General features: G+C 52.2%; 1 protein-coding gene across 11 annotated transcripts in view; it reads left to right on the plus strand.

Moving 5' to 3' along the window:
- AMBRA1 (autophagy and beclin 1 regulator 1) overlaps positions 1-20,221 on the plus strand; it is a 184,225-nt gene extending 164,004 nt beyond the window's left edge. For 10 of the 11 annotated variants that reach the window (XM_057552760.1, XM_057552764.1, XM_057552761.1 and 7 more), the window contains 4 exons: positions 2,852-2,991; positions 9,729-9,821; positions 11,101-11,294; positions 18,650-20,221. In XM_057552760.1, the coding sequence (XP_057408743.1) occupies positions 2,852-2,991; positions 9,729-9,821; positions 11,101-11,294; positions 18,650-19,134 (912 nt within the window). In that variant the 3' untranslated portion in view covers positions 19,135-20,221. Of the gene's footprint in view, positions 1-2,851; positions 2,992-9,728; positions 9,822-11,100; positions 11,295-16,890; positions 17,944-18,649 lie in introns of those variants that run through there. The other variant, XM_057552769.1, reaches the window with a different exon arrangement.
- The last annotated feature ends 2,771 nt before the right edge of the window (positions 20,222-22,992 follow it).

Consider the following 22,992-nt stretch of genomic DNA (forward strand, 5'->3'; position numbering starts at 1 on the left):
AGGGTAGGGAGCTGCCAGAGTCGGAGGACAAATCGATTCCCCATGACTCCTATAGCCATGGAGGTTGTGAATATCTGTGCAACAAGGTCTAGGGGTCTCAGCCTTTAATTACTTCTCTCCAGTCGCTCTGACCTTGTCTCACCTAAGCTGGGTCACCCATCATACTGGCTTCTTGATGGCTTTGTCCCCAGAGCAAGTTCCTGTACTTAGAAGCAAATTGATAGTATTTGCTTGTTAATCCCTCTGCAACAACGGACTATAAAAGGTAAATTTGTGACGTGTGAGAGGCTTGTTTGCTTCTTTCCTGGTCTGGAACATTTCTAGAAAAGAGTCCTTAGTCTTGTGAGACCGCGGTCAAAACACTCAGCACAGCCTCAAAGCATTTGATTTACTAACTGCATTGTCTCCCTTCTTGCAAGACCACTTTCTCTGGCCCTTCTGGCCCATTGCCTGCAATAATGAATCATTATGATTTTAGGGGAGACTCTTGTGAAGCCCATTAGAACTGCCACAGGCGAAAAATAAGGCTCCCCTCATCCAACCCACTGAAATTAACACACATCCCTTCTGAACTCTGGGTGTATCCCCAACTTATATTATCTGACCTTTGGGAGAAGAAAAATTTAACAGATTAAGTGATCCCAGCCACAGTTGTCTGATCACAGCCACTTTGTCCTTTTGATTTGTATATCAAGTCATATTTAACCATATAGCCGGTAGGTTGGACAGAAACCATTGATTATCTTCTGGAAAAGTGAAAACCTCTGTGAGAAAGGATGAAGGCACCACACCCATCCCCTGACCTGAAGGAAAAGAGTTGATTAGGTGCAAAGGGAAAAAGACTGGCATTGCCATCTCTGTGGACAGTCAGCCAGTAGTGAGGCCGATGGAGAGGAGTAGCCATGAATTCATTCCAGGCTCCTGCCAGGTATGTACGTGTAAGGAAGGGGTTATCCAAAGGTCAGGCAAGCATGTTCTGGATGACCAGTTTAGAAATTCATAAACTCCATTGGGCTCTTTTTCAGTAGTCTCCTCAGACCAAAGATTTAAGGAGCCCTGGTTAATTCTTACATTTGGAGTTGAGTCAGATGGGGAGGGCATAGGAGGTAGGAGGTTCTTAATGCAGCAGCAGCCGTGGGGCAGTCTGTCTTATGCCTCAAACCAGAGCCAGTTCCATATTTGTAACAGACCCATTCGACCTCAGGACCATAACAGGGCCGTTCCAGCAGTGTGCTGTAAGCTGCCCAGGCACATTTCTCAGCACCACACAGCCGGGGAATTTTTATAACAGGATTCTCTGTGTGTGTGTCATTACATCGAGCACACGTGCTGCTGTCTTCTCTAGTCCAGAGGCTGTCCTGGTAAAGGCCTTTCAGATAGCTACCCAAGGCACATGAACAAGTTCCCAAATGCAGGACTTCTTATCACTTGATTTCTGTAAATGGCATGGACCCTTAGCTCAATATTTACCTTTTTGGGGGAGCAGGGTCTCTCATCAGGATAATCAGAAAAATTATTATTATTATACTGCCATAAATTCATTTTTTAATATTACTTTACAAATCACGCTCTCATTTGTTCTCTCATTTATTTCCCTTCCATCAACCATTAGGGACAGGTAAAGGCAGATGAAGTTCATCCTTATTTTATAAAAACCTGAAGAGGCTAAAAGAGAAAACATTGTATTGACTAAAACTCCAGTTTATAGATTCTCAGCCTCACGTCCTTTTCATAGGGCCTGATGACGTGTTTTTCTTGTTTGTTTTTTGTTTTTTTTTTAAGCCCCAGATGCAGGTTCATGGTAATAATAACAAGAGTTACCATTTATGAGCTTGCACCACGTCAGGCATTTTATATACATCATTTCTTTTAATCTCCCCTATTATTTGAGTATTGGTGCTGTCTCTTTTTAAACTGAGATCCAGAGAAGTTGTTACACAGTGACACCAGGACTCAAACCCAGATCTTTCTAACTCTTAAATTATGCCCTTCATTCTTCCACTGCCCTGCCCCTGTCTCTGACTAAAGTCGATTCTGGAACATTGTGTAGATCAGTAGCCAGATGTCACCTTCAGCCCAACCTGAGACAAGCTAAGCTGCCCCCTGAGAAAATAGTAGCTTTGGAAAGATGTAGACTAATGAAAGGAGACTCCCTTTGAAAAATGGAACTGATCTGTTTAATGGTGATTTATATAAGCTAGAAAGAAATCATATACCTGTGTGTTCAAGATTCCCTTCTGCCCTGCTTCCTACATCTTATTGCACCTTTTAGGTTTCCTTAACAATAGCAGTTTTAACATTGCTTTTAATTAGATGAATTAAGAATGTTCTTTGATGTTATCACCCCCTCCCGCCCCCCTATCACCTTCAGTTCCCCATTGCAGTGAGAGTGCTGTGGTTTCCATGGTAACAGGACTACCAGTGGAGCTTGGCTCTCACTGGTTTGTCTGGTCAGAGGAAAGTTTGGGGCAGTCCTTCCTGGTGTGCTAGGCTCTGCATGGGGCTTTCCAGGGGGTTACCTTAAAAGCGATGAAGTGAGAAATGTTAAAGGCTGTGAGGAGAGCATAGCGAAGCTTCATGCAGAAGGGTCCAAGTATATGCCCCTGGTATTTTCTGACAGTCCTTAGCCCTCACCTGAAGTAAGAGGGTCCCACCCTCCCCTGCGCTTCCCCCAGTTCTCAGATATATTTTAAGAGTCATCCCATTCCCAGTCCAGCCATCTCTTTTCTTCCCTGTGGTTAACTTGCTTTAGGCTATAGGAGGGACTTTGTTCCCCTTGGATTTTGTTATTCTTGGTAACAGACCGTTTCTCCTCCCATTCTCTTTTCTTCCCTCTTTTTCCCTCACCCAGAGAGTTTTCAACGTCCTTTATCCCATGCCTGCTGACCAGCGGAGACATGTCAGCATCAATTCTGCCCGGTGGCTGCCCGAGCCAGGGCTCGGCCTGGCCTATGGTACCAACAAAGGAGACCTGGTGATCTGCCGACCAGAGTGAGTGGCTCAAGGGGCTGGCGGGGTGGGGACTCGGGGGGTCATCCAGGCTGAGGACTGGGGTCATCAGCATTCACCTGTGGATCTGGCCAGTGAGGTGGGGTCTTTTTTTTTTTTTGAATTTTATTTATTTTTTTATACAGCAGATTCTTATTAGTTATCCATTTTATACATATTAGTGTATATATGTCAATCCCAATGTCCCAATCCATCACACCACCACCACCACCACCCCCGCCGAGGTGGGGTCTTCTAGATGGGAAATTCGAATCCTGCTAGAGCCTGACGCGTTCTCAGCGTCACTCCTTAAAGTGTGCTTTTCACCTAGGGGATGGTAAGGTTAGCTCTCCATTCCAAAAATTTTCAAAAGACTGGTATAGTTATTATGTGTTTTTAAATCTAAGGCGGTATTTTTTTTTTTCTTTGTTTTCCCTCATTCTCTGGTTTCCTAGTGATAGTAAAGTTTCCCTGCAGGCAAAAGCATAGATATCAAAGATTCTTTTCTAAACCCTTTTTGAAAAATTCAACAGGTGGTCTCAGGTTTGTGTAAATGCCATAGACATTAACTTAAGAAACAAAATTGGAAATAGAATATTGTTAAAGCCCTAATTTGTCAAGCTACGGATCTCTGACAGCCTGGCTCTGTGTCCTGCCTGTTTTCCTTTCTGCTTGGGGTTCTGGCTCATAATAGTGAAGGCAGATTGAAAAGCTTAGTTTAGAATAAAAATGATAATTAACTGGTCTTGATTGAAGTAGGGGGTAGGAGGCGACAGGGAACCAAAGCATCTTTGTCTTAAGTCCTGATGACACCTGCTTCTCCCCTTCCTCTGGCTTTTTTGGAGGAGAGAGGTCTGTTCAGGCATCCTTTCACTCAAGACCCTGGGAATCAGCCAGGTTTGTCATCAATTTCTGGACCCAGCCAGGTGGGGAGAGTGAAACTCTGTACTTCAGTGCAGATCAGGCTGATTGCTGCGTGGGCTACTGCGGGGTTCTAGCCGACTAAATGCCACTTCTGCCTCCAGGCCGTCCTAATGTTGTCCTTCACTTGGTGCAGAGTCTTCTCCAAGGGTAGCCTGCAGATCACAGAACACGCACGGTGTGGCTGGTCTGGTAGGGTCTCTGGCTACTGGGAGTGTCCACGTTGCCTTTTGATAGGGCCCTTGGTGATTTTTTCCTAAAGTGTGTATTTGGGTCAGTTATTGTGGCCTGGTGGTGACTGGTGATTGAGCCCTTGTCAGCTGAGCTAGGTCGGTGGCCCAGGAGAAAGAAAACCTGGTTCTGATGACAGCTCTTTTATTCCACCTAGAATTTTTGGAGCCCCTTCCAAAGGGAAGCTGCTGTCTCAGCCGGACCTAGTCAGGCTGCTCTTGGAGCTGGGAGACTGCTTGGTTCTGCCAGCCACACTCTCCTCAGACTCAGTGTCCACAGAGCCCCTTTCACTAGCTCCCGGTGCCTCTCCAGAACACAGCCTGCCTCTTTCACAACTGTGCCACTGTTAACCCAGGCGCTGGATCTGTCCGTTTCTGCCCTCCCCCCGGCCTGTCCGTAGTCCCAGGATCAGTCTTCCCTGAACGATTTCTTTTTCCCCAAAGCACATTATCTTACCTCTTCCTCTTTTCTTAGAAATTCATAAGAGGACTCTAATAGGCATCTTTCCCAAAACTGGAAAAGAATTCTGGATTATAATTTCACTCTTACCAACACTGTAGTTACAGGCCTTTCTTTCCCTGTTTCTCCAAGACAGCCTTCCTTAGCATTGTTGTCTTGTCCCTGGCTCCAGCTACTAACCTTTGTCCCAACCAGACTCCCAGCCCCTTCTCTTGCAAAAGCGATCTGCTCTTAACAGAGGCAGTGTCTCTGCTCCCGATTTGTCGTGGCCCCACGAGGCTTTTATGTCTGCAACCCCAGCCTACATACTTGGTGTGAGTCACAGACATCTCAGCCAGACATGAAGCTGGCTTTGGCCTCTCTTTTCTCCCCATATGTCATCTTCAGCATCCACCGTCTCAGCAAGCTGGAGCCATCTTGAGCTGCCTGGGGAGTTCTCTTACCCACCCAGCAGCTCAGGTCTCTTCCATGACAAGATAACACTAATGTTTGGCACAGCGAACAGCACCCCATCACAGACCAAGTTGTGTTGGACTCAGAGAGAGCTAGTTGAGCCTGCCTTTTTGGTGTTGCTGTTTCTTCTGATTTCTTGGGTCGTGTGGGTAAATGCCCCATACCTTAGGGCCAGTATTTAAGGGTACCATATAAAATTAAGATGGACATGACTTTGTCCCAAGTTGTCCAAAGCTTCTCCAGTTCTCAGTCACCTTCATTTCTGTACTTTAGGCAGGAAGTACTATGAACAATATTCAGGTAAGTTAACACTCACCCGAGGTCTCCCAGCAGATCAGTGACAAAGTGAGCCTTCCTAAAAAAAAAAAAAAAAAAATGAGCCTTCCTAATTTTCCGATCCAGAGCTCTTTGCTGTAGCTGATTCTTAACCTTTTTTCAATCAAAAACCCCTTTAGAATTCCGACAAAAGCAACATACTCTCTTCCACAGAAGAACATACCGCAAGAACACACGTATAATTTTGTAACTCTTTTAAGACCTCAGGTGAAGAATGCAGCTCTAGATCATGTTGAGGCATTTAAGTGGGTCAGGTGATTGATGCAGTGGGGAATGAGAGAGGATAAGTGAGAACATGTACATCTTTTTTAACAGTCTCTGAGTGATCTCCGGCCTAGAACGAGGAGAACAAATAAATAGGGAAGTAGAAGCGCAGGGTTGTTGCCTGCTGCCTGGCCCCGCGTGACGCAGCTCCCTGGCACACCCATTCCCAAGGGCACATGAGCCAGCCAGCCAGCCAGCTGGGCCAAGATTACAGCCCTCCCTCCAAAACAGGTGGTTGTCTGCCTTTGTCTCAGGCACAGGCAGCTGTACCACATTTTGTGCTTTCAATCCTGTTCTTGATTTCTCCTCCATTGTCTTAGCCTTGGCACTCTCTCCAAGCACAAAGACAGAGGTAACAAGCTCCTTGGGCATCTCTTGAAGGTATTAAAACCCCACTTGACAGTAGAAAAAAGCCTAAGGAAACACTCCATCTCTCCAGGCACAGAAATTCTTAGGACCGGTGAGGAGATGGACCACTGGCCCTTCCACCCATATACAGAGCCATTTCAGTGGCTGATAGCCTGGTCCCCACCCCCTCCCAGCAGTGAGATGCTCCTTTCTCCTTTGCTTTGCTCCCCGACCCACCACCCCTCCCAAGCTGCTCCTGTGCCTCTGGCTGTCCACCAGCCCAGCCAGCCCCCCCACCAGTAACCAGGGTGGGTATGAAGTGCCAGATTGATGTGAGGGGCTGCTTGCTCACTTCCGTCTTCATAGATCAGCCCTACAAACGACGGGGTGGGGAGGTGCTGGGAAGACCTCTGAGAGTCAGCTCAGAAGACAGAATTCAGAGGCTCATGTCAGAAGAAAAGTAGGCTGGGGGGAATTCCCTGGCGGTCCAGAGGTTAGGACTCGGCGCTATCACTGCCGAGGGCAGTTCTGTGTGAGAGCATTTTCACCACCGAGGAAGCCAGGCTGGCTCTTAGCTGTGTTCAGGGAGCCCCAAGAGTCCCAGCTGTGAGGAGTCACTGAACCAAGCCCAGCAGCACAGCTCACAGAGGCTGTTGAAGGAAGCCAGGAAGGCTGACCCTGACTGGCCTTCCCATTCTTCTTCATCCCTCTGTGTGTTTGTCTAGCTTCCAGGAAGAACCTAGAGCAAACAGTGGTGACTCATTCATCCTCCCTAAGGTCCAAGGAGGAAGGAGATGGTTGGCACTGTTCTTTAGCTTACAGATGGAAATAAGCAACACTGAATATTGAACACTTAGAGTTTCAGTAGCCAGAGAGGGTATCTTCAACTCTGTTCCTTGGTACAGTGCCTGGAATTTCAGCCAAATCCATGAGCTTGTCGTAGTCAAGCTGGTCTGACCATAGAAGGTAGAACAAATCATGGCTGGAATTGGACCTCTTGGTGGGGAGCAGAGAGGATTGGGGTCGGGGGGCGAGAATGGAGCAGCATGTTGATAGCCTCCATCACTCCTGTTCTGTTTGGCAGTTGATATCCTCAGTAAATGGCCAGAGTTCATAGCCTGGAGCTGATGGCGCATGCTGCCAGGTGGAAAGTGTTTGAGGGACTCTTTGGCCATCAGCGTCATGCTGGCAGTCGCAGCTCAGAGAGTGTGCCTTCAGGTGGCCTTTCCTCTGGGATGGGAAGGAAGGTGCCTGGTCACGCAGTACATGGTTTGGTATAGGTTTGGTGTGAGCAGTTTGTTGTCACTAACCAGCCCTGGGTAGCAGGAATTAACAGATGAAGGATTTGGCGGGCACCCATGTGGTATTGCCACCTGTCAATAAATCTTGACAAGTTTGTAAATCAGAGGCTCCCTGGCAGCTGGCTTCATGTGGTGCCTCATGCAGCCATGATTTGCTCATCAAAAATTGCAGTGGTGGCTTTGTTTTCTGGGGGCCTCTGCTTTTGTTTCTGGTCATTTGCCTCTGCCATCACGTAAGATCTTCTCTCACCTTTGCTCTCCAATGCCCTGTTGTTCTCAGACAACCCTCACAAAAATAGCTGAGTATCTGGTGACTCAGCTCCCTGTGGTCTCGAGGAGAAACAGCAGCTCACTGAGATCCAGGAAACATGGCCCGCCACCTCCTGTGCGGCTATGGGAGTGGCGGAGATTCGGGTTGAGGTGTCCGGGCTCAGGGTGCTGACCTCAGTCCTGGCCCCCGGGCTGCCGTGAGAGGCAGCCACCTGACCGTAGGTGTTGTTACCGTGAACTTTAATTCTTTATTGATGTTCTTTCAGAGGGCTCATCTGAAGATCACACCAAATCTGCCCTCTAAGAGTAGCTGGGAGGGGTTTAGTCCAGAGCAGGGAGAGGAAGAGTACTTTTGTTTGGCTGTGGCTCTTTCCCACAGGTAAAGCCTAATCCCCAGAATCTTAGTGCCCCTCTAGTGATGGATTTGGGTTCCCAGTACCTAGGCCCATTTCCTTTCACCTGAGGTAGCACAGCCTCCTGACATGCAGTCGCTCACCATTCAGGCCCCATCAGGCCCCTGCCCTATCCAATCCTCACATTTAGGGAGGAATCACCTTACGTCACCACCACCACCCCCCCCCCCCCCACAACTCATCTTTTCCTGGCTGATCCTCACAACCCACTGACTTTCATTTGTTTGCTCTTTATTGAAGAAGTTCTGTCGTTAAAGGAAGGTGACCTCAGCCTCTAGGTTAAAAAGCTGGCTTCCGTTGGAGCTTTTCTTAGTCAGCTCAAGACAGGGTGGCTTAATCACCAGAAATTTATTTTCTACCATCTGGAAGCTAGAAGTCTGAGATCAGGTGCTGGCATGATTGAGTTCTGGTGAGGACTCCTTTCCTGGCTTGCAGACAGCCACCTTCTCACTGTGTCCTCACATGATGGAGAAAGAGAATAAGATCTCTCTCTCTCCTTATAAGGCCAGAGTCCTTTTGGGTTAGGGTCCCAGTCTTATGACTTCATTTAACCTTAATTACCTTCTAAAGACCCTATCTCCAGATACAGTCACTTTAGGGGTAGGGTTTCAACATGTGAATTTGGGGGGGGGGGGATTCAGTCTATAGCAGAGCTCTTCAAGCACATGTGCATGCCCTGTCCCTCTTAGGAGCAGAGCTAGCTTTTTTGAGTATCTCCTACAATCTCTACATAGACACTGGAGTTCTCATCAAAGGGCTCAAAGACACCTCTGTCCCAACTCTTATCCCTCTTCCTTCACCACCATCAGCAGCAGCCCCCCCTCAACCATGTGATTGGTGCTAGGTAGCTGTCTTGCATTTTGGGACCCACCACTGGCAGCCAGGCTTGCTGCCTGAGGTGGCACATCAGTATAGAAAGGTAAGAGGCCACTGCTTCCCTTCTGGCAGTTTTGCCTGCGTGCGTGAGGTTGGAAGAAACTGCGTGATATTCCATTGCAGGGAAAGAAGGAACCAGGAAAAGGTTGGCAGCCCAGAGAACTTGATGGATAGAAGCTCTTCTCTCTGCTGTCAGCATTCCAGCCCATCGCTGCTGGAGTTTCTCTCCTCCCTCCCCCAGGAGAAGTTTGTGAGCCCTCCCGGGTCATCTTCAGCTCTCCCAGTTGCTTGTCCAGCCTCTACCTGGCAAAGGAGCCTCTAGGGCCAGAATAGAAAGAGATGTGGGCCTCTCTGGCTCCGCAGGAGCTTTTTCCTGCTTAGACTTCTGAGCTCCAGGCAAAGTAAGAATGTCAAGGTGCCCTCATTTTCCTTTCTCCTGGCCCCATGGCTGTAGGGAAGACCCAGTGGTGAGAGCCTGCACTCTCTGTTTCTGAGCACTAAGCACACCCTTTAGGGCTGTCCGTGGCACCCGGTGTCTCCAGGGCCATCTTAGCTCCTTTCTCATATGTCTGAAGAACACACAGAACTCACTGCCTATGACTGGCATGGCTATTTTTTAGCTCTTCCTTAGCCCCAAAGAGGAGCCAGTTAGGCTCTGGGGGATGGAAGAGGCTAAAGCCACCACTCCAGGCTTTGGGGCTGTTGGAGATTCGTCTGGTCTGCTCTACACTGAGCATCCTGATGCAGGAATATCTTTGGTTCTGGCCTCAGCCCAGCCCCAGGAGAGAGGAAGGAAGGAATTGCAAGGGGTTCTGGCCATTCCCTATCTAATGCCTTCCACCTTTTCTCCTTCCCAACTGATTTTCAGGGCCTTAAACTCTGGTGTTGAGTACTACTGGGACCAGCTGAACGAGACTGTCTTCACTGTTCACTCCAGCAGCCGAAGCAGTGAGAGGCCTGGGTGAGTTTGTGAAAGAGGAGGCCCGCCCTCCCTCTGCAACCAGTGGGCTCTGGAGCAGCGCGCTCAGACTGTGCTCTGGGCTCTGTAGCTGCCCGTCCTCAGCCAGAGCAGCTCCTCTTTGATTTGCTTCATGCGTTGAGCTTTTGCACGTGATTTCGTTCGAGAAGAGTGTTTCATGGCTAAGAAAGAGAACAGAACCTCTGCCCTCAGAGCCTTGATTTAAGACCAGCTAGGACACCGTCTAGCCCTCTCATCCTGACGTGGTATCTGGGCGAGCTGCAGTGAGGAGAGAGGAGCGGACACTGGAGAGGGATGCCCTCCCTAGGAAATTGCTCGTGGGCAGTCTCCCACGTGACCCAGGCCTCAGGGTCCAAGCTGCCCAGAGCTTCAGCCCAGGGACAGACCCTCCCCAGGGGCCAGTGAGAGAGTAGGAACCTGGTACTGATCCTCTCATCACTCAATTCATTAACGAAGACTGGAACATTTTGAGAAAAAGTCCTGGGTCGATGATAAAGCCAAAGCAATCACTGCTTCCTAGAGGAAGTACAGGGCACAGCTGAAGGAGTAATCCCCAGAAGCAGCTACAAATAGGAGTGGCTGGTGACTGTCTTGAAAGTCCTGGGCTCCCTCTGCTGCCAGCTCGAGCTGTCCTGAGGGTCAGTGCCTAGGAAATGCCCGAGGAAGGGGGCGTATAGCTTGGGGCCTGGGCCTTACTCATTGGCAGCTGGCGCTCCCTGCTTTAAGGGTCTATTTTTCAGAAGGCCCCGAAGGAGGACCCCAGAACAGCCTCACAGGAGTCCCAGTGCTTTTCCTCCAAAGTGGACATTCAGTGGAAGTTCCAAGAATTTAAACTGGAATCTTGTCAGCGTATAGTTAGAAGGAACGAAAAGCTAAAGAGAGAAAGGGCCCTCTCCCGCTGCTCACCCTTTGTCCCGTGGAGCTCAGCTAGTGGCTTCCTGAATCTAAGGAAGTGTCTTTTAAGATCAGCCATCTCTACCTCCCCAGAAAGGCCCTCGTTGTTTGAGTGACTGGACCAGCTGGGTTTGCAAAACTGGACGGTTCTGCCGCCTCCTTTCATTGTCCCAGGGTGTGGACTGATCTGGAGGAGAAAGGACACAGGCGAGTTCACCGCCATTGGGAGGCAGCCGCAGGAGTGGGCCTCTCAGCCTGCAGGCCCTGGTCCAGGCTGTGCCCTGGGGATTGGCATGGAGCAGGCGGAGCTCTGTGTGGTGTGCTGTCCCCAGCCCTGCCTGACTCCGGTCTGCCTTTCTCTCCGTAGCACCAGCAGAGCCACATGGAGGACAGACAGAGACATGGGCCTGATGAATGCAATTGGGCTGCAGCCCCGGAACCCCACCACCTCAGTGACATCTCAGGGCACCCAGACTCTGGCCCTTCAGCTGCAGAATGCCGAAACACAGACGGAGAGGGAGATCCAGGAGCCGGGGACAGCAGCTTCGGGTCCTGGTGAAGGTAGGAGCCGTGTAACGCTAGAGGGGAAATGAGACTGGGAGAGTGGCGTGGGGTGGGGGCTGGGACCATTCTCACCCCTCCCTGAGGCTCCCGGCCCGTCCACACGGACAGCTGGTGCAGGGCGAGCACCACTGCCGTCAGGGTGAGTGCCCCTCACGTGGTGGCGCCTCCTCGGGCAGGAAGGTCATTCCCCTGATCTGGGTCACTGCTCCGGCAAGGCGAGCTGCTCTCACAGCTTTGTTCAGCCCCACCAAGGACCGTGACCTCCTTATCCTCTAAAACTTGGAGGACCCAGGGTGTTCTTCCGGAGAGAGAGCACAGAGAGTCACCTAGATAGAGAAGACTCCCTGCTGTGAGCTCTCGTTCCAGAGGCACGCACCCCAGGCCTCGGGCTTCCGGGGCCACCCCACAGGGTAGCTTGTCTTCCCCCGCCGCCAGCCTGGCAGGGTCGGGACTGCCACAGGTGAGGCCCTCACACACCCGTGCTTCATGGCCATTTTGGCTGCAGCCTGGCGCGCAGTCAGCCCCTTCCTCTCACCTATTGCAGGTGTGGCTCAGCCAGCTCCACCCTGGCTCTGCGCTGGCCTCACACTGCTAAGAACCAATTAGCACTTCCCAGCGGTAACGCTCGAGCCCCTTTGGAGTGTGTTGGCAGCTGTGTTAAATAGGCTGTTCTCGCTCAGTCACTGTCCTTACCGCCTACCCCAGCCCCTGGCTGCTCCAGGCTCCAGACAAGGCAGCCTCCAAACAGACCCACATTTCCTAGGTCCGTGTTAAGCCATTTGCTCAAGAGAGACCATGAGAAGAGAGGACAAGTGTGCATCGGGCAAGGAGTAACTAATCTGCCTGTGTCACCTTCAGGGAACAGCTTTCCAAACTGCAGCCCCCCAGCAGCGCACTGTCCCTGTCGCTGCCATGAGCTGACATTTTTTACAGTTAAGTCCCTTCTTGGTCTGTGGCCCAGGCCACCTCCTGCATCTGTTGGGTGGAAACCCCTCGGTGTAGAGGTAGCGGCTGCAGCAGCCCAACACAGCTCCGAGCCTCACTGAAGAGGAGAGAGCTGGAGCTTCTCCAGCCAGCCCCAGGCGGAAGTCCTTGTCTGAGGCGGCCCCTCTGCCGCGATCTCGTGGCCGTTCACTGACTGTCTTCCATGCGTCAGCCACTGGGGTTGCAAAGACAAATAGGCCTTGGTCCTTCCCCAAGGAACTGGAAGTCTAGAGAGGGAGGCAGGCACCCAGCAGATAATTGCTTCACATGATAAGGACCTTGGGGCCACAGAGGAGGGGGGGCCAGCTCCCAACTGTGGGGCTCGGGGAAGACTTCTGGAGGAGGTGACCCTGAGCTGAGTCTTCAAGGATAAGTAGGAAAATGTCAGGCACAGTGGGATGGGGGCAGGGGACAGGCATTCCTGACGGAGGGGACAGCAGCTGCAAGGGCACCAAGTTCAAAAACATTACAGTCTGCACTGAGGACCACTCACTAGTGGGCTCTTGTTCGTGGCCTGTCAGCGTGTGTTGAGACTGAGGCTGGATGAGCAGGAAGGGCAGATTACAGGGATCTGGGTCAGAAGTGAGGCCTTCAGCCTGAAAGTGAAGTGCAGCAGGGGCTCCCCACTTGAGAAGAAGAGCATCCACCGGTGTTTTCACCTCCCAAAGAAGCCTCTGATATTTTTTGATTAGCATCAGCTTATTTCTGACCTCCAGTCAATTATAAGTTCCTTTCTTCCTGTTTCGGGATGGGGATGATGGGCTGGCAGGAGGAGGGAGGTTCTGTTTTCCAGTTTGAGACCAGAACCTGATTCTCTCCCAGTCTCCTCCCTACAAAGTAGAACAGGTGGTGGAGGGCGAGCCCTTCAGAGACCAGAGGCGCCCTTCAGAGACCAGAGGCGCCCTTCAGAGACCAGAGGCGCCCTTCAGAGACCAGAGGCACTCTTCAGCAGAGGCAGCAGTTGAATAGGCTGTTCTCTAGAACAGGAGCCTTGGCAGGGTAGTTCAGGATGGCTCACTGCATCTGTCTGGCGTGGTGAACTTTGCCTGGAGCTCTGGACCTCCAGCTCTGAAAGGGACAGCATCATAGTCCCTTTCAGAAAGCCCCACACCTAGAAAGAAGTATGGGGAGAAGATGTGTGGGGCATTGACCAATGGGTGTGACTGGCCAACCTCGTCTCTCCTGGGGCCAGGAGCGTTGTTCTGGGGTGCTTACCCCACTGACCACCATCCACTACTGCCGCTCTGGTAGGCGGACCAGGAATCAAGAGTCTTCTTGGGCTCAGACTTCCTTCCTGGTCCGCTTTCCCCATGTAGCAGGCAGGCACAGCAGCTACACACACACGCACAGGCGCACGCGCGCGCGCGCACACACACACATACACACACACACACGCGCGCGCCTGCCTTCTATCTCCCAGTTGGCAAAACTACTAGAGGAAACCGCTCATCAAGTTGGTTAACTCTTTTTCTGGGCTTAGCTAGAAGGTGGGGCTGGTGGGGGGATACCCCCCTCTGCATCCCTCCACACACCAGGGCCCAGTCTATTACTGTGGGCAACCAGCTCCACTTGTGGTGATTACCATTCTGTGGCCTGCCCCTCCCCTAGCCCTTTCCCATTGGTTAGCATTGAAGGGTCCCAGGCTGCTCCTCGTTTTCATGTTCTATAAGAATTTTATTAAAATCTATTCAGTTCTGTCTAGGACTTCCCGGAGGAGCCCTCCACAGGGGGAATTTGCAGGTGTTGGCTTTTTTACTTGTCCAGCTTTAAAGCTTCCCTACCCTGTCGCTCAGAAAGGGAGGGGAGGCATTCCCTGGGCTCACTGTTTGCTGCTCCCAGCTCTGATACAGTGCCTGCCTGGCACACAGTGGGCACTCAAGAAGTGTGTGGAATGAATGAATTGAGCAGAGGCAAGGCCCTGCCCCTGAGCTTGGCTGTGCTGCACTATTTGGGGAGCCCATGGCTCTGCCTCTGACCACTGAGAAGGGTTGCCTGGACCTTTTTGTTGTCTGGTGAAGATGACAGACCAGCTGGACCAGGGAAAAGCAAATGTGAAATGTGAAAAGGGAAGGAAAGGGTGCCCCCTGAGGTCAGGAAGGGCAGCTCCTCCTCTGATGCAGTCTGGCTTCCCTCTTCTGGGCAGTGAAACCCCCAGAATTGGGCATTATGGGAAGTTCCTGATTCCACTCTGGCCTCTGCATCCAGAACATACCTTAGAACTTGCCAAGGAGATGATCTCATGTCAACACTAAATCAGTTTACCATTTTTCAGAGACAAAAAGAAATGCTTTTGCTACAGGGAAGGAGACAGCAGAATTAACCCCTGTGGCCGCCACTGCTCCTGGAGCTAATAGCTTGGATCCCTGACCATGGCTGCCACTTCTCTCAGGCCCCAGTGTGTTTTCCTCTTGAAGAACGTGCTGGCTGCCTACCTTGGCTCGCAGCCTTGACTTAGAGTTCCCAAGAGAGGAGCACAGCTCACAGCTCTCTAGGCTGAAGCTACCTACACCCAGCCCTGAGGAAATCGTTTGTGTGTACATTTTAAACTCTTCTATCCCATCTTTTGTGAGTGCTTACTTTATGTCTAGTATTGTATTAGGCACCATGCATCCACAGGTATTGCAGAGGGAATCCGATTCAGAGATGAAGCCATGTCTCGACCCTCAAAAATAAGTCCAGAAAGGAAACAGACATATAACTGTGTCCCCATAGCAGAAGGGTAACATGTGACCAGTTTTCAGAAGCCCCCTTAAGTCTGGAATGCCTGTAGGCAGCCTGGGAGCCCTTTATTCATCCACACATTCGACAGGTAGACGCCAAGTGCAAGCCCAAAGATGAATAAAACTTAGTCCGAGACCGTCAGGAACTTAGAGCCCAGAGGGAGAGAACTCTGACGCAGAGAGGTGTGGGTCTCTGTGGGGCTCAGGGCAGGAGCAGTCACTCCCAGCTGGGGACCACGGAAGGCAGGGTGAGGGAGGTGGTACTTGTGTTGGCCCTTGAAAACAAGTGGACTTCGGACATGGGGAAATGGGCAGGTGCGTGGCAGGTAGAGCACCCACAGTGTGTGCAGGCAGGGGCGCTGGGCACACAGCAGCGCTGAGTCTCTGGGTTCAGGAAGGGGGATGGTCAGGGAAACAGCTAGGACCTGACCAGAGAGGGCCCTTAAATGTCACGGTGAGAGCCTTAACTACTTGAGGACTCTTGGAGCTGCTGGGTTTTGAACAGAGTATGGACTTAACCAGAACTCAGTGGATCAGAACTGAATTAGAATGGTAATAGCAGCAGCGTGGAGGCTGGGTGGAAAGGAGAGAGAGAAGCAAGAAGACCATTTAGGAAAGACAGCTATAGTTGTGGTGAGAGGTGGCCAGGCCCGGAGCCACTGGCACAGTGGGAAAGGACAGGAGGGCCCAGACCCGAGTGCCAGCAGCAGGGCTAGGACCTAGCTGTGACAGCTCCCCTAAGGCCCCAAGGCAGACCTGTCCTGCCCCTCGAAGTGATCTACAGGAAAAGAGCTGATAGTTCACCGGGCACAGAGCCCAGCCCACTGAGCTCCAGTGCCAGCAGGCCGTGGCCCAGCCTACTGCATACCCCAGGCCGGGCTGGGGAGGCCCTCAGTGCATAGCGTTCTTGGAAAACTGTGGCGGTGGCAGTGAGCACAGGGAGGTCCCCATGGGCCCTCTCCAGGTAGCCCTTTTGGCTCACAGGGTAGAAGCTGTGCTGGCACCAAAGCCCTAGGTTGACCTTTCCTCTTACCCCTACCCACTGCTGAACAGCTTTTCCCTTGAGAGAAGTACTCTGAGAGCCCTTCACGTTCTCTTTCCTTCTGCCCTGGGAGTTGGCACTGAGCTGTCTGAGGGGGAAGCATGTCAGGGCAGCTTGCCTTGAGGGGTTGGAGGTGGGAGGGTAGAGTTTACTAGAAAATCTGGAGAAAAGCAAGCTGGACATAAGTGAAAGCCCAGGCGGAGTCCCTACTCAGTGCTGGGACAAACTGTCTCACTGAGACCCGGAGGAAGAACTACCAGCACATGCCTGCCAAGCACTCGCAAGGAGGGAGAGATCTAACGGGACTCCGATGCAGCTAAGCTGCAAAACTGGCTGCCTGGAAATCCAGCTCTGACAAGGTGAGCAGGGAGAAGGCACTGGACAGTGTGGGAGCAAAGAAAGTCTTGCAAAGATAGCTGTTGGCAACAAGTACCCCCAAAAAAGTTCAAAACTCACCTTCAAAGCTGCCCAAACTGCAAAATCCCAAAGTGGCCAACAGGTAGCCAAAGGAAAAAAATACGTACAAAGTTTGGTAGAGCAGCCCTGGCAGCCTGGGAGCCTTGATCATAGTTGCCCACAGGCTTGGACTGCATGTCTGCCCAGTGGGGGCTGAACACAGGCTGGAGGAAGGTCCCTCAGGGTGGGGTTCTTCCTGCAGAATCCAGGTTATTCACAACAGCCACCACTGACTGAGCACCCGCTGTGTGTCAGGTGCGTAACGGGCGTCATCTCATTCCCTCTGCCCGGCACCGTGCAGGCTGGATGTTACATCCCTCTTTTGCAAGTCAGAAAATTGAGGGGTACTTCCCTGGTGGTCCAGTGGTGAAGAATCCGCCTTCCATTGCAGGGGGACGTGGGTTCGATCCCTGGTCGGAGATCTGAGATCCCACATGCCATGGGGCAACTAAGCCCGCATGGCACAACTACTGAGCTCGCGTGCCTCAACAAGAGAGCCCACGCGCCACAACTACAGAGCCCACGTGACCTGGAGCCTGCACGCCACAACTAGAGAGAGAAAACCCGCATGCCACAACTACAGAGAAGCCCGTGCACCACAACTAGAGAAGCCTGCACACTGCAACGAAAGATCCCGCGTGCCTCAACGAAGATCCTGCATGCTGCAACTAAGACCCGGCACAGCCAAAAAAAGATAAAAGAAAACAGGAATGTGGGTGGCAAGGGACTTATTCTAGGTCACACAGCTAGTGAGTGGCAGAACTAAGGTCTGAGCCAAAGCCTCGTCTGCTCACAGACAAGGGAATACTCAGGCTTTTGGGGAAAGAGCAGAACCTTCTCTCTTCCTCCCTAGAGGTGCAGACTGAAGCCTCAGGCTGGGGCAGTTGGCTGCCTCTAGTGAAAAATGAGGGTATCAGGCATCCAGCCCCCGGAGAACAGTATGTGGGAAATAACTTGGGAAAGTTGGTGGGTAAAGTGGGACAAGAGGAGAAGACAGAATGCCTTCTAGGGAACAGTTAAAAGTCATCTTCCTCATGTGCTTTTAGGAAGTGACAAACAGAACAACAATGAAGAGAAAGAGCACAGCTTTGAAACGGAGCGGAGCAGACTGTTTGCCTTCTAGCCACACCCCATACGGTGCCCTCGCTTTCCAAAGACCAGGCAGTGTACCCTGTTCCAGGGCCAGGTCTACCAGGTTACCCGAGACAGGGAGGAGCAGACACAGCCAGCTGTCTGGGCTGCCTGCATTAGATGCATGACCAGTCTGCCTGTGGTGTCCAGAGGGTTAAAACCAGACTCCCAGCTTCTGGTCCAGCCCTGCCTGTTAACCAGCTGAGCAGCCTCGGCCACCTAGGCCTCAGTTTCACCACCTGTAAAACAGAAGTACGAATTACGGTTGTTTGGGGAGTCTTATCTAGTTTTCAAGTCCCTGACTTATTCTTTTTTTTTTTTTTTGTAATATCTTTATTGGGGTATAATTGCTTTACAATGCTGTGTTAGTTTCTGCTGTTCAACAAAATGAATCAGCTATATGGTATACATATATCCCCATACCCTCTCCCTCTTGAGCCTCCCTCCCACCCTCCCTATCCCACTCCTCCTATCCCACCCCTCTACGTCATCACAAAGCATCAAGCTGATCTCCCTGTGCTATGTAGCAGCTTCCCACTAGCTATCTATTTTACATTTGGTAGTGTATATAAGTCCATGCCACTCTCTCACTTCGTCCCAGCTTACCCTTCCCCCGCCCGTGTCCTCAAGTCTGGTCTCTACATCTGCATCTTTATTCCTGCCCTGTCACTAGGTTCATCAGTACCATTTTTTTAGATTTCATATATGTGCATTAGCATACAGTATTTATTTTTCTCTTTCTGACTTCGCTCTGTATGACAGACTCTAGGTCCATCCACCTCATTACAAATAACTCAGTTTTGTTCTTTTTTATGGCTGAGTAATATTCCATTGTATACATGTGCCACATCTTCTTTATCCATTCGTCTGTCGCCTGACTGATTCTTGAAGTGAGGTATTGGCCCTCTTCTTGTTTCTGCTTTTAGCTAGAATCCCCCAGTTCCTACTAGCAGTGGCCTGCCTGACTCAGAGGCCCAGGCCAGCAGTTAATTCCCTCCCTTCTGCTTTGTGCCTTCCAGGTGAGGGCTCGGAGTACGGTGCCAGCGGGGAAGACGCTCTCAGCAGGATCCAGCGGCTGATGGCGGAAGGGGGCATGACAGCCGTGGTGCAGCGGGAGCAGAGCACCACCATGGCCTCCATGGGTGGTTTCGGCAACAACATCATCGTCAGCCACCGTATTCACCGCAGCTCCCAGACGGGCACCGAGCCTGGGGTCGCGCGCGCCCCCTCGCCCCAGCCCTCCACCTCTCGGGGACTGCTCCCGGAAGCTGGGCAGCTGGCAGAGCGAGGCCTGAGCCCCCGGACAGCCTCCTGGGACCGGCCTGGTACCCCTGCGCAGGACCCACCCCAGGCAGCCCTGCCCGCCTCCTCCCCCGTCCCCCTTCCCAGCGCTGAGGGACCAGCCCTGCACTGCGACCTCACCAATAACAACCACCTTCCCGATGGCGGGGTCAGCAGCCTGGGGGAGGCTGCGGGCCCCAGTGGGGAGCCACGGAACAGGTAGAGACATGTGTGCACTGGTGCCTCCCCTCAAACCGCTGAGCAGAAACCGGACCTCACAGCTGACTGGGAACTGTACGCGCAGAAGAGCCGCGGGCTGCGTCAGGAAACAGGAGCGAGAGGGTGGGGGGTCGAGAGGGAGCCCGAGTCAGCCAGTGTGAGGCAGTCAAAGGGGCAAGGCTTGCCTCCGGGGACTAGAACCTTCCAGGATCTGGAGCCCAAGGGAGCCACAGACTGCTGCGCTCAGTGTGACTGGAGGAGGAAGTGGGTATCCCTGCCATGAACCCCCCTTTCTCCTGGAAACAAGGCTCAAGGGACTCAGCCCCGGGCAGAGAGCCCTCAGAAGGGTGAATAGTCTTCCAGATCTGGGCCAAACAATCCTGGACGGTGGCCAGTGGGCCGGCTTCTCCCTGTTCACCTGTTGTGCAGGCAGAGCCACTAGGAGCCCTAGTGCAGGAGGAGCGGCCTGGCCCCCAGAAACCAGCTCCATCTCTGAGCCTTCCAGAGCTTCAGCCTCTCTTGATCATCTTACCCCACAGAGACCACAGTCAGGGGTCAGGCCAGGCCTCCGGATTCCTGAGGACAGGGACTTCCTGCACTTACTGGTGGGGAACAACCATGGAGTGAATGGGGCATCCTGCTTGCCTGAGACAGGATGGGGTCAAGGGACGGTGGGCAGGTCCTCGCTCAGGAGTGGGGGGTGTAGGCTGGCCAGCCCCCAGCGCTTGTCCACCAAGCTCCTCCTTCCCCACCACTCCCCAAGGCCCTCAGAGCAGCACCTGTGGGTGTCAGTATTAGCTGAGCCTAGGCCAAAGCCAGCCCAAGGCTGGGGGAGGGGATGAGACTCCAGGTCAGAATGTGAGGTCTTGGTCTGTGATTTAAGGTGTTGCATGTGGAATCTTGAACTGTACATGTAGTTTCTAGTGGAGAAATCAAGGCTCTGATTATTTTGTTTTTAGTTTGAAAATGTGATTTCTTTTCTGTTTGTAACTCATCTTAGAAACATTGTGGTGGGAGGAGAGGGGATAGTCTGACTGCTAATGAGGGAAACACCAAAGATCTACATCATTAAAATGATGACATGCCCCTCACCAGTCTCCTCTCTGTTTATTTCCATGGGGCTTGGGGGGGGTAGTGATGGGGGGCCAGGGGAGGGCATTGAACTGAGCCGCCCTGGTTCTCCCAGGCACTGTTTATGGTGCTGCTGTCCTCCGAGGTGGGGAGCCCCGTGATGCCTCAGCAGAAGCCACTCAGGTAAGGGCTGCCACCTCTGCTTCATGCTGCGTCTGTGTGCCTCTACCTCCTGCTTCCCAGGGGCCTGCTAAGGACTGGAGCAACCTTCACAGTGACAGGTGGGTAGGTAAGAATGATGGAAGGTTGCTCGTCGTGATTGCTTCCTACCCAGGATCATGGGCCTGGAGTGAAGATGTAACTGGCCAGAAAGCTGGCTGCCCTGCAGTCCTGGGAAAGCACCCATAATGGGTGTCTGGGTTGGCCAGCAGGGAGCTTGGCCTTATCTACAGTCATCCCCCAAAGATGCCATTTGCTGGCTGCTCAGGTTTCCCTTTACTTTGTGTCTGGACAGTGGCTGAGGGGCGTGCTGTAGTCATGGGCCTTGGCCACTTAGTTTTAAGTCAGAAAGCGGAAGAGGGATGTTTGACCCTGCTCTCACAGAGGTATACGGGGAAATCAGAGCCACCCCAGGGCTTTTTGCCAGCAACAAGTACTTCTTGAGTACTTCTGTGTGCTTAATTCTGTCCCAGACACTATGGGGCATACAGAAGTATAGGTTCTGCCCCAGGAGAGGCAAAACCAAAAGATCAAATGGGCAAGCAAATAATACAAAACAGTGTGAAGAGTTATATGGTGAGGAACACTAGAATTTTTTGGAAAACTATTATATTACAGCACACTCTGGACTAAGACACATCAGCTAACTGTGAGACCTTGGGCAGGCCACTTGCCTTTTCTCTTGCTTCATTTTCTCCCTCTAGGAGGCAGGGCTTGTACTCTACAACCTCTTAAAGTTATTTCCAACTCTGTAAGAAAAGGCCTCCTTGAAGAGGTGAGATTTGAGCTACGCATTAAAGGATGGAAAGAGAAGGGCGCCCGCTGCAATGCCTGCCCTCCACCCACATACTCCCCCCAGTGGGAGAAAGAATTACGTGGTCCAAGAGTGGGGCTATGAATTTGTTGAGTGTAAACCGTGTGCCAAGGATTCAGTGTTTATTATCTCTCAGTCCTTAGCACCAAAAACCCTCTGAGGTGGGTACTGGTACACCCAGACCACACAACTAAATGGTGGAGCCAGGGTTTGAACCCAGATGGGACCCTGACGTATTCTGTTACTTTGGAAAAGGGGGTATGAGGAGGCTTTGTGGATGAAGTGATCTAAATTCAGTCCTGCCTGGCCTCGCCTCTGTCCTTACTGGCCAAGGATGAACCCAGCCCCTACCTGTACGGAGGCCCCTGTCAACACATTCCATCCCCACACCAACCTCTTTCCTTAGAAAGCCCTTGCTGTGTGGGTAGAGCCTCCCCAGTAGGGCCTTCATGGGCCCCCTTGCATATCATGATGAGGTTATGGGGCCAGCGGGGCAGAGCTCAGCAATCCCACTTGGAGATGAGGAAATAGGTTCAGAGCAGTTCTGTGGGCCCAAGATGTCTATGGACCCAGTTGGATCAAAAGTAGAGAGTACAGACTAAACCAGGTCCCCTGGTTCCTGTCTTATCTCTCCACCTTCTGGGATTGGGGGAGGCCAAATGCCCTACACCATAGTAGGGATTTTGGAGAAACTGGAGCAGGTTTGCCTGACAGCTTTTGGAAGAATTCAAGGCAGTGGTTGGAGACTTTTCTATTGGTAAGTTTCTGTGGCCTCCAGTGGGCTTGCTTGTTTCCCCATCTGACAGTTATAAGTGTCTGGCCTTCTCCCAGCCTGTGTGTGTGTGCACACACACACTTTCACCCTCCTAGGAGGACCACCCTCTCCTGGACCCTAGGAGGGATGTGAAAAAGGGAAACCAGTGAGTGCAGACTGTCATCTAATTGTCATATGAACCAACCAAGCCTGTTTCCTCATCTGTAAAGTGGGAGCAAGAACAATAGGGCTTTTTCATTCTTTGGTTATGAGAATCATGGGAGACCAGATCGTTCATGTAAAGGACCATGGCTTCTCACCGTAGCCGACTGCCAACTCCAGCCGTCGCCTTGGGGAGCGTTAGGACCCGACCTCTGCCTCATTGTTCAGCACAGAGGGCTCCACACCAAGAGCCCCAAAGGGCTGCCCCTTGCCTGAGTTCCCGCCCCTTCTCTGGCAGCTCCTGCTGCCTCCTCCACTGGTGCGGCCTCCACCTCCCCCCCACACACAGCCCCCCGCCCAACCCTTGGGGGAGGGTGGAGGAGGGGCGGGACTTGAGTTGTTTTTCCAAGAGAAGAACCCATCCGTCTTAAGGTTAATCGGGTGTTTGCGCTCAGAGAGTTTGGGGTGACAGGCCCGGGCGTTGTGGGAGCGAGTCGGACCTTGGCCGGCCCAAGGAAGGGCCATCTCAGAGGGAGGCAGAAACGCTGGAGCCTGGGCAAGCGGAGCAGAGCCGCCAAGGTCAGGGCCGAGGTGGAGCTCTCCGAGGTGCTGAAGCCTCCCTGCTCTCAGTCCGGCGAGCGCCCCAGTGGACCCTCCTGCTTGGTGCAGGCAAGGCCCCAAGTCCCAAGGCTCCAGCCCGCGCGGTTCCCGGACACTTCAAGAGACCAGCAGCTCGCCCTCTGGGGTCTCGTTCCGGGCTCTGCTCCAGGTGACCTTGGGCACTCGGCTTTCCCGCACAGGCATCGGTGAACCTGCCCTCCAGGCCGCGACTGGATGAGCGG

This window comes from Balaenoptera acutorostrata, chromosome 9, assembly GCF_949987535.1.
Source record: "Balaenoptera acutorostrata chromosome 9, mBalAcu1.1, whole genome shotgun sequence".
Lineage (NCBI taxonomy): Eukaryota > Metazoa > Chordata > Mammalia > Artiodactyla > Balaenopteridae > Balaenoptera > Balaenoptera acutorostrata.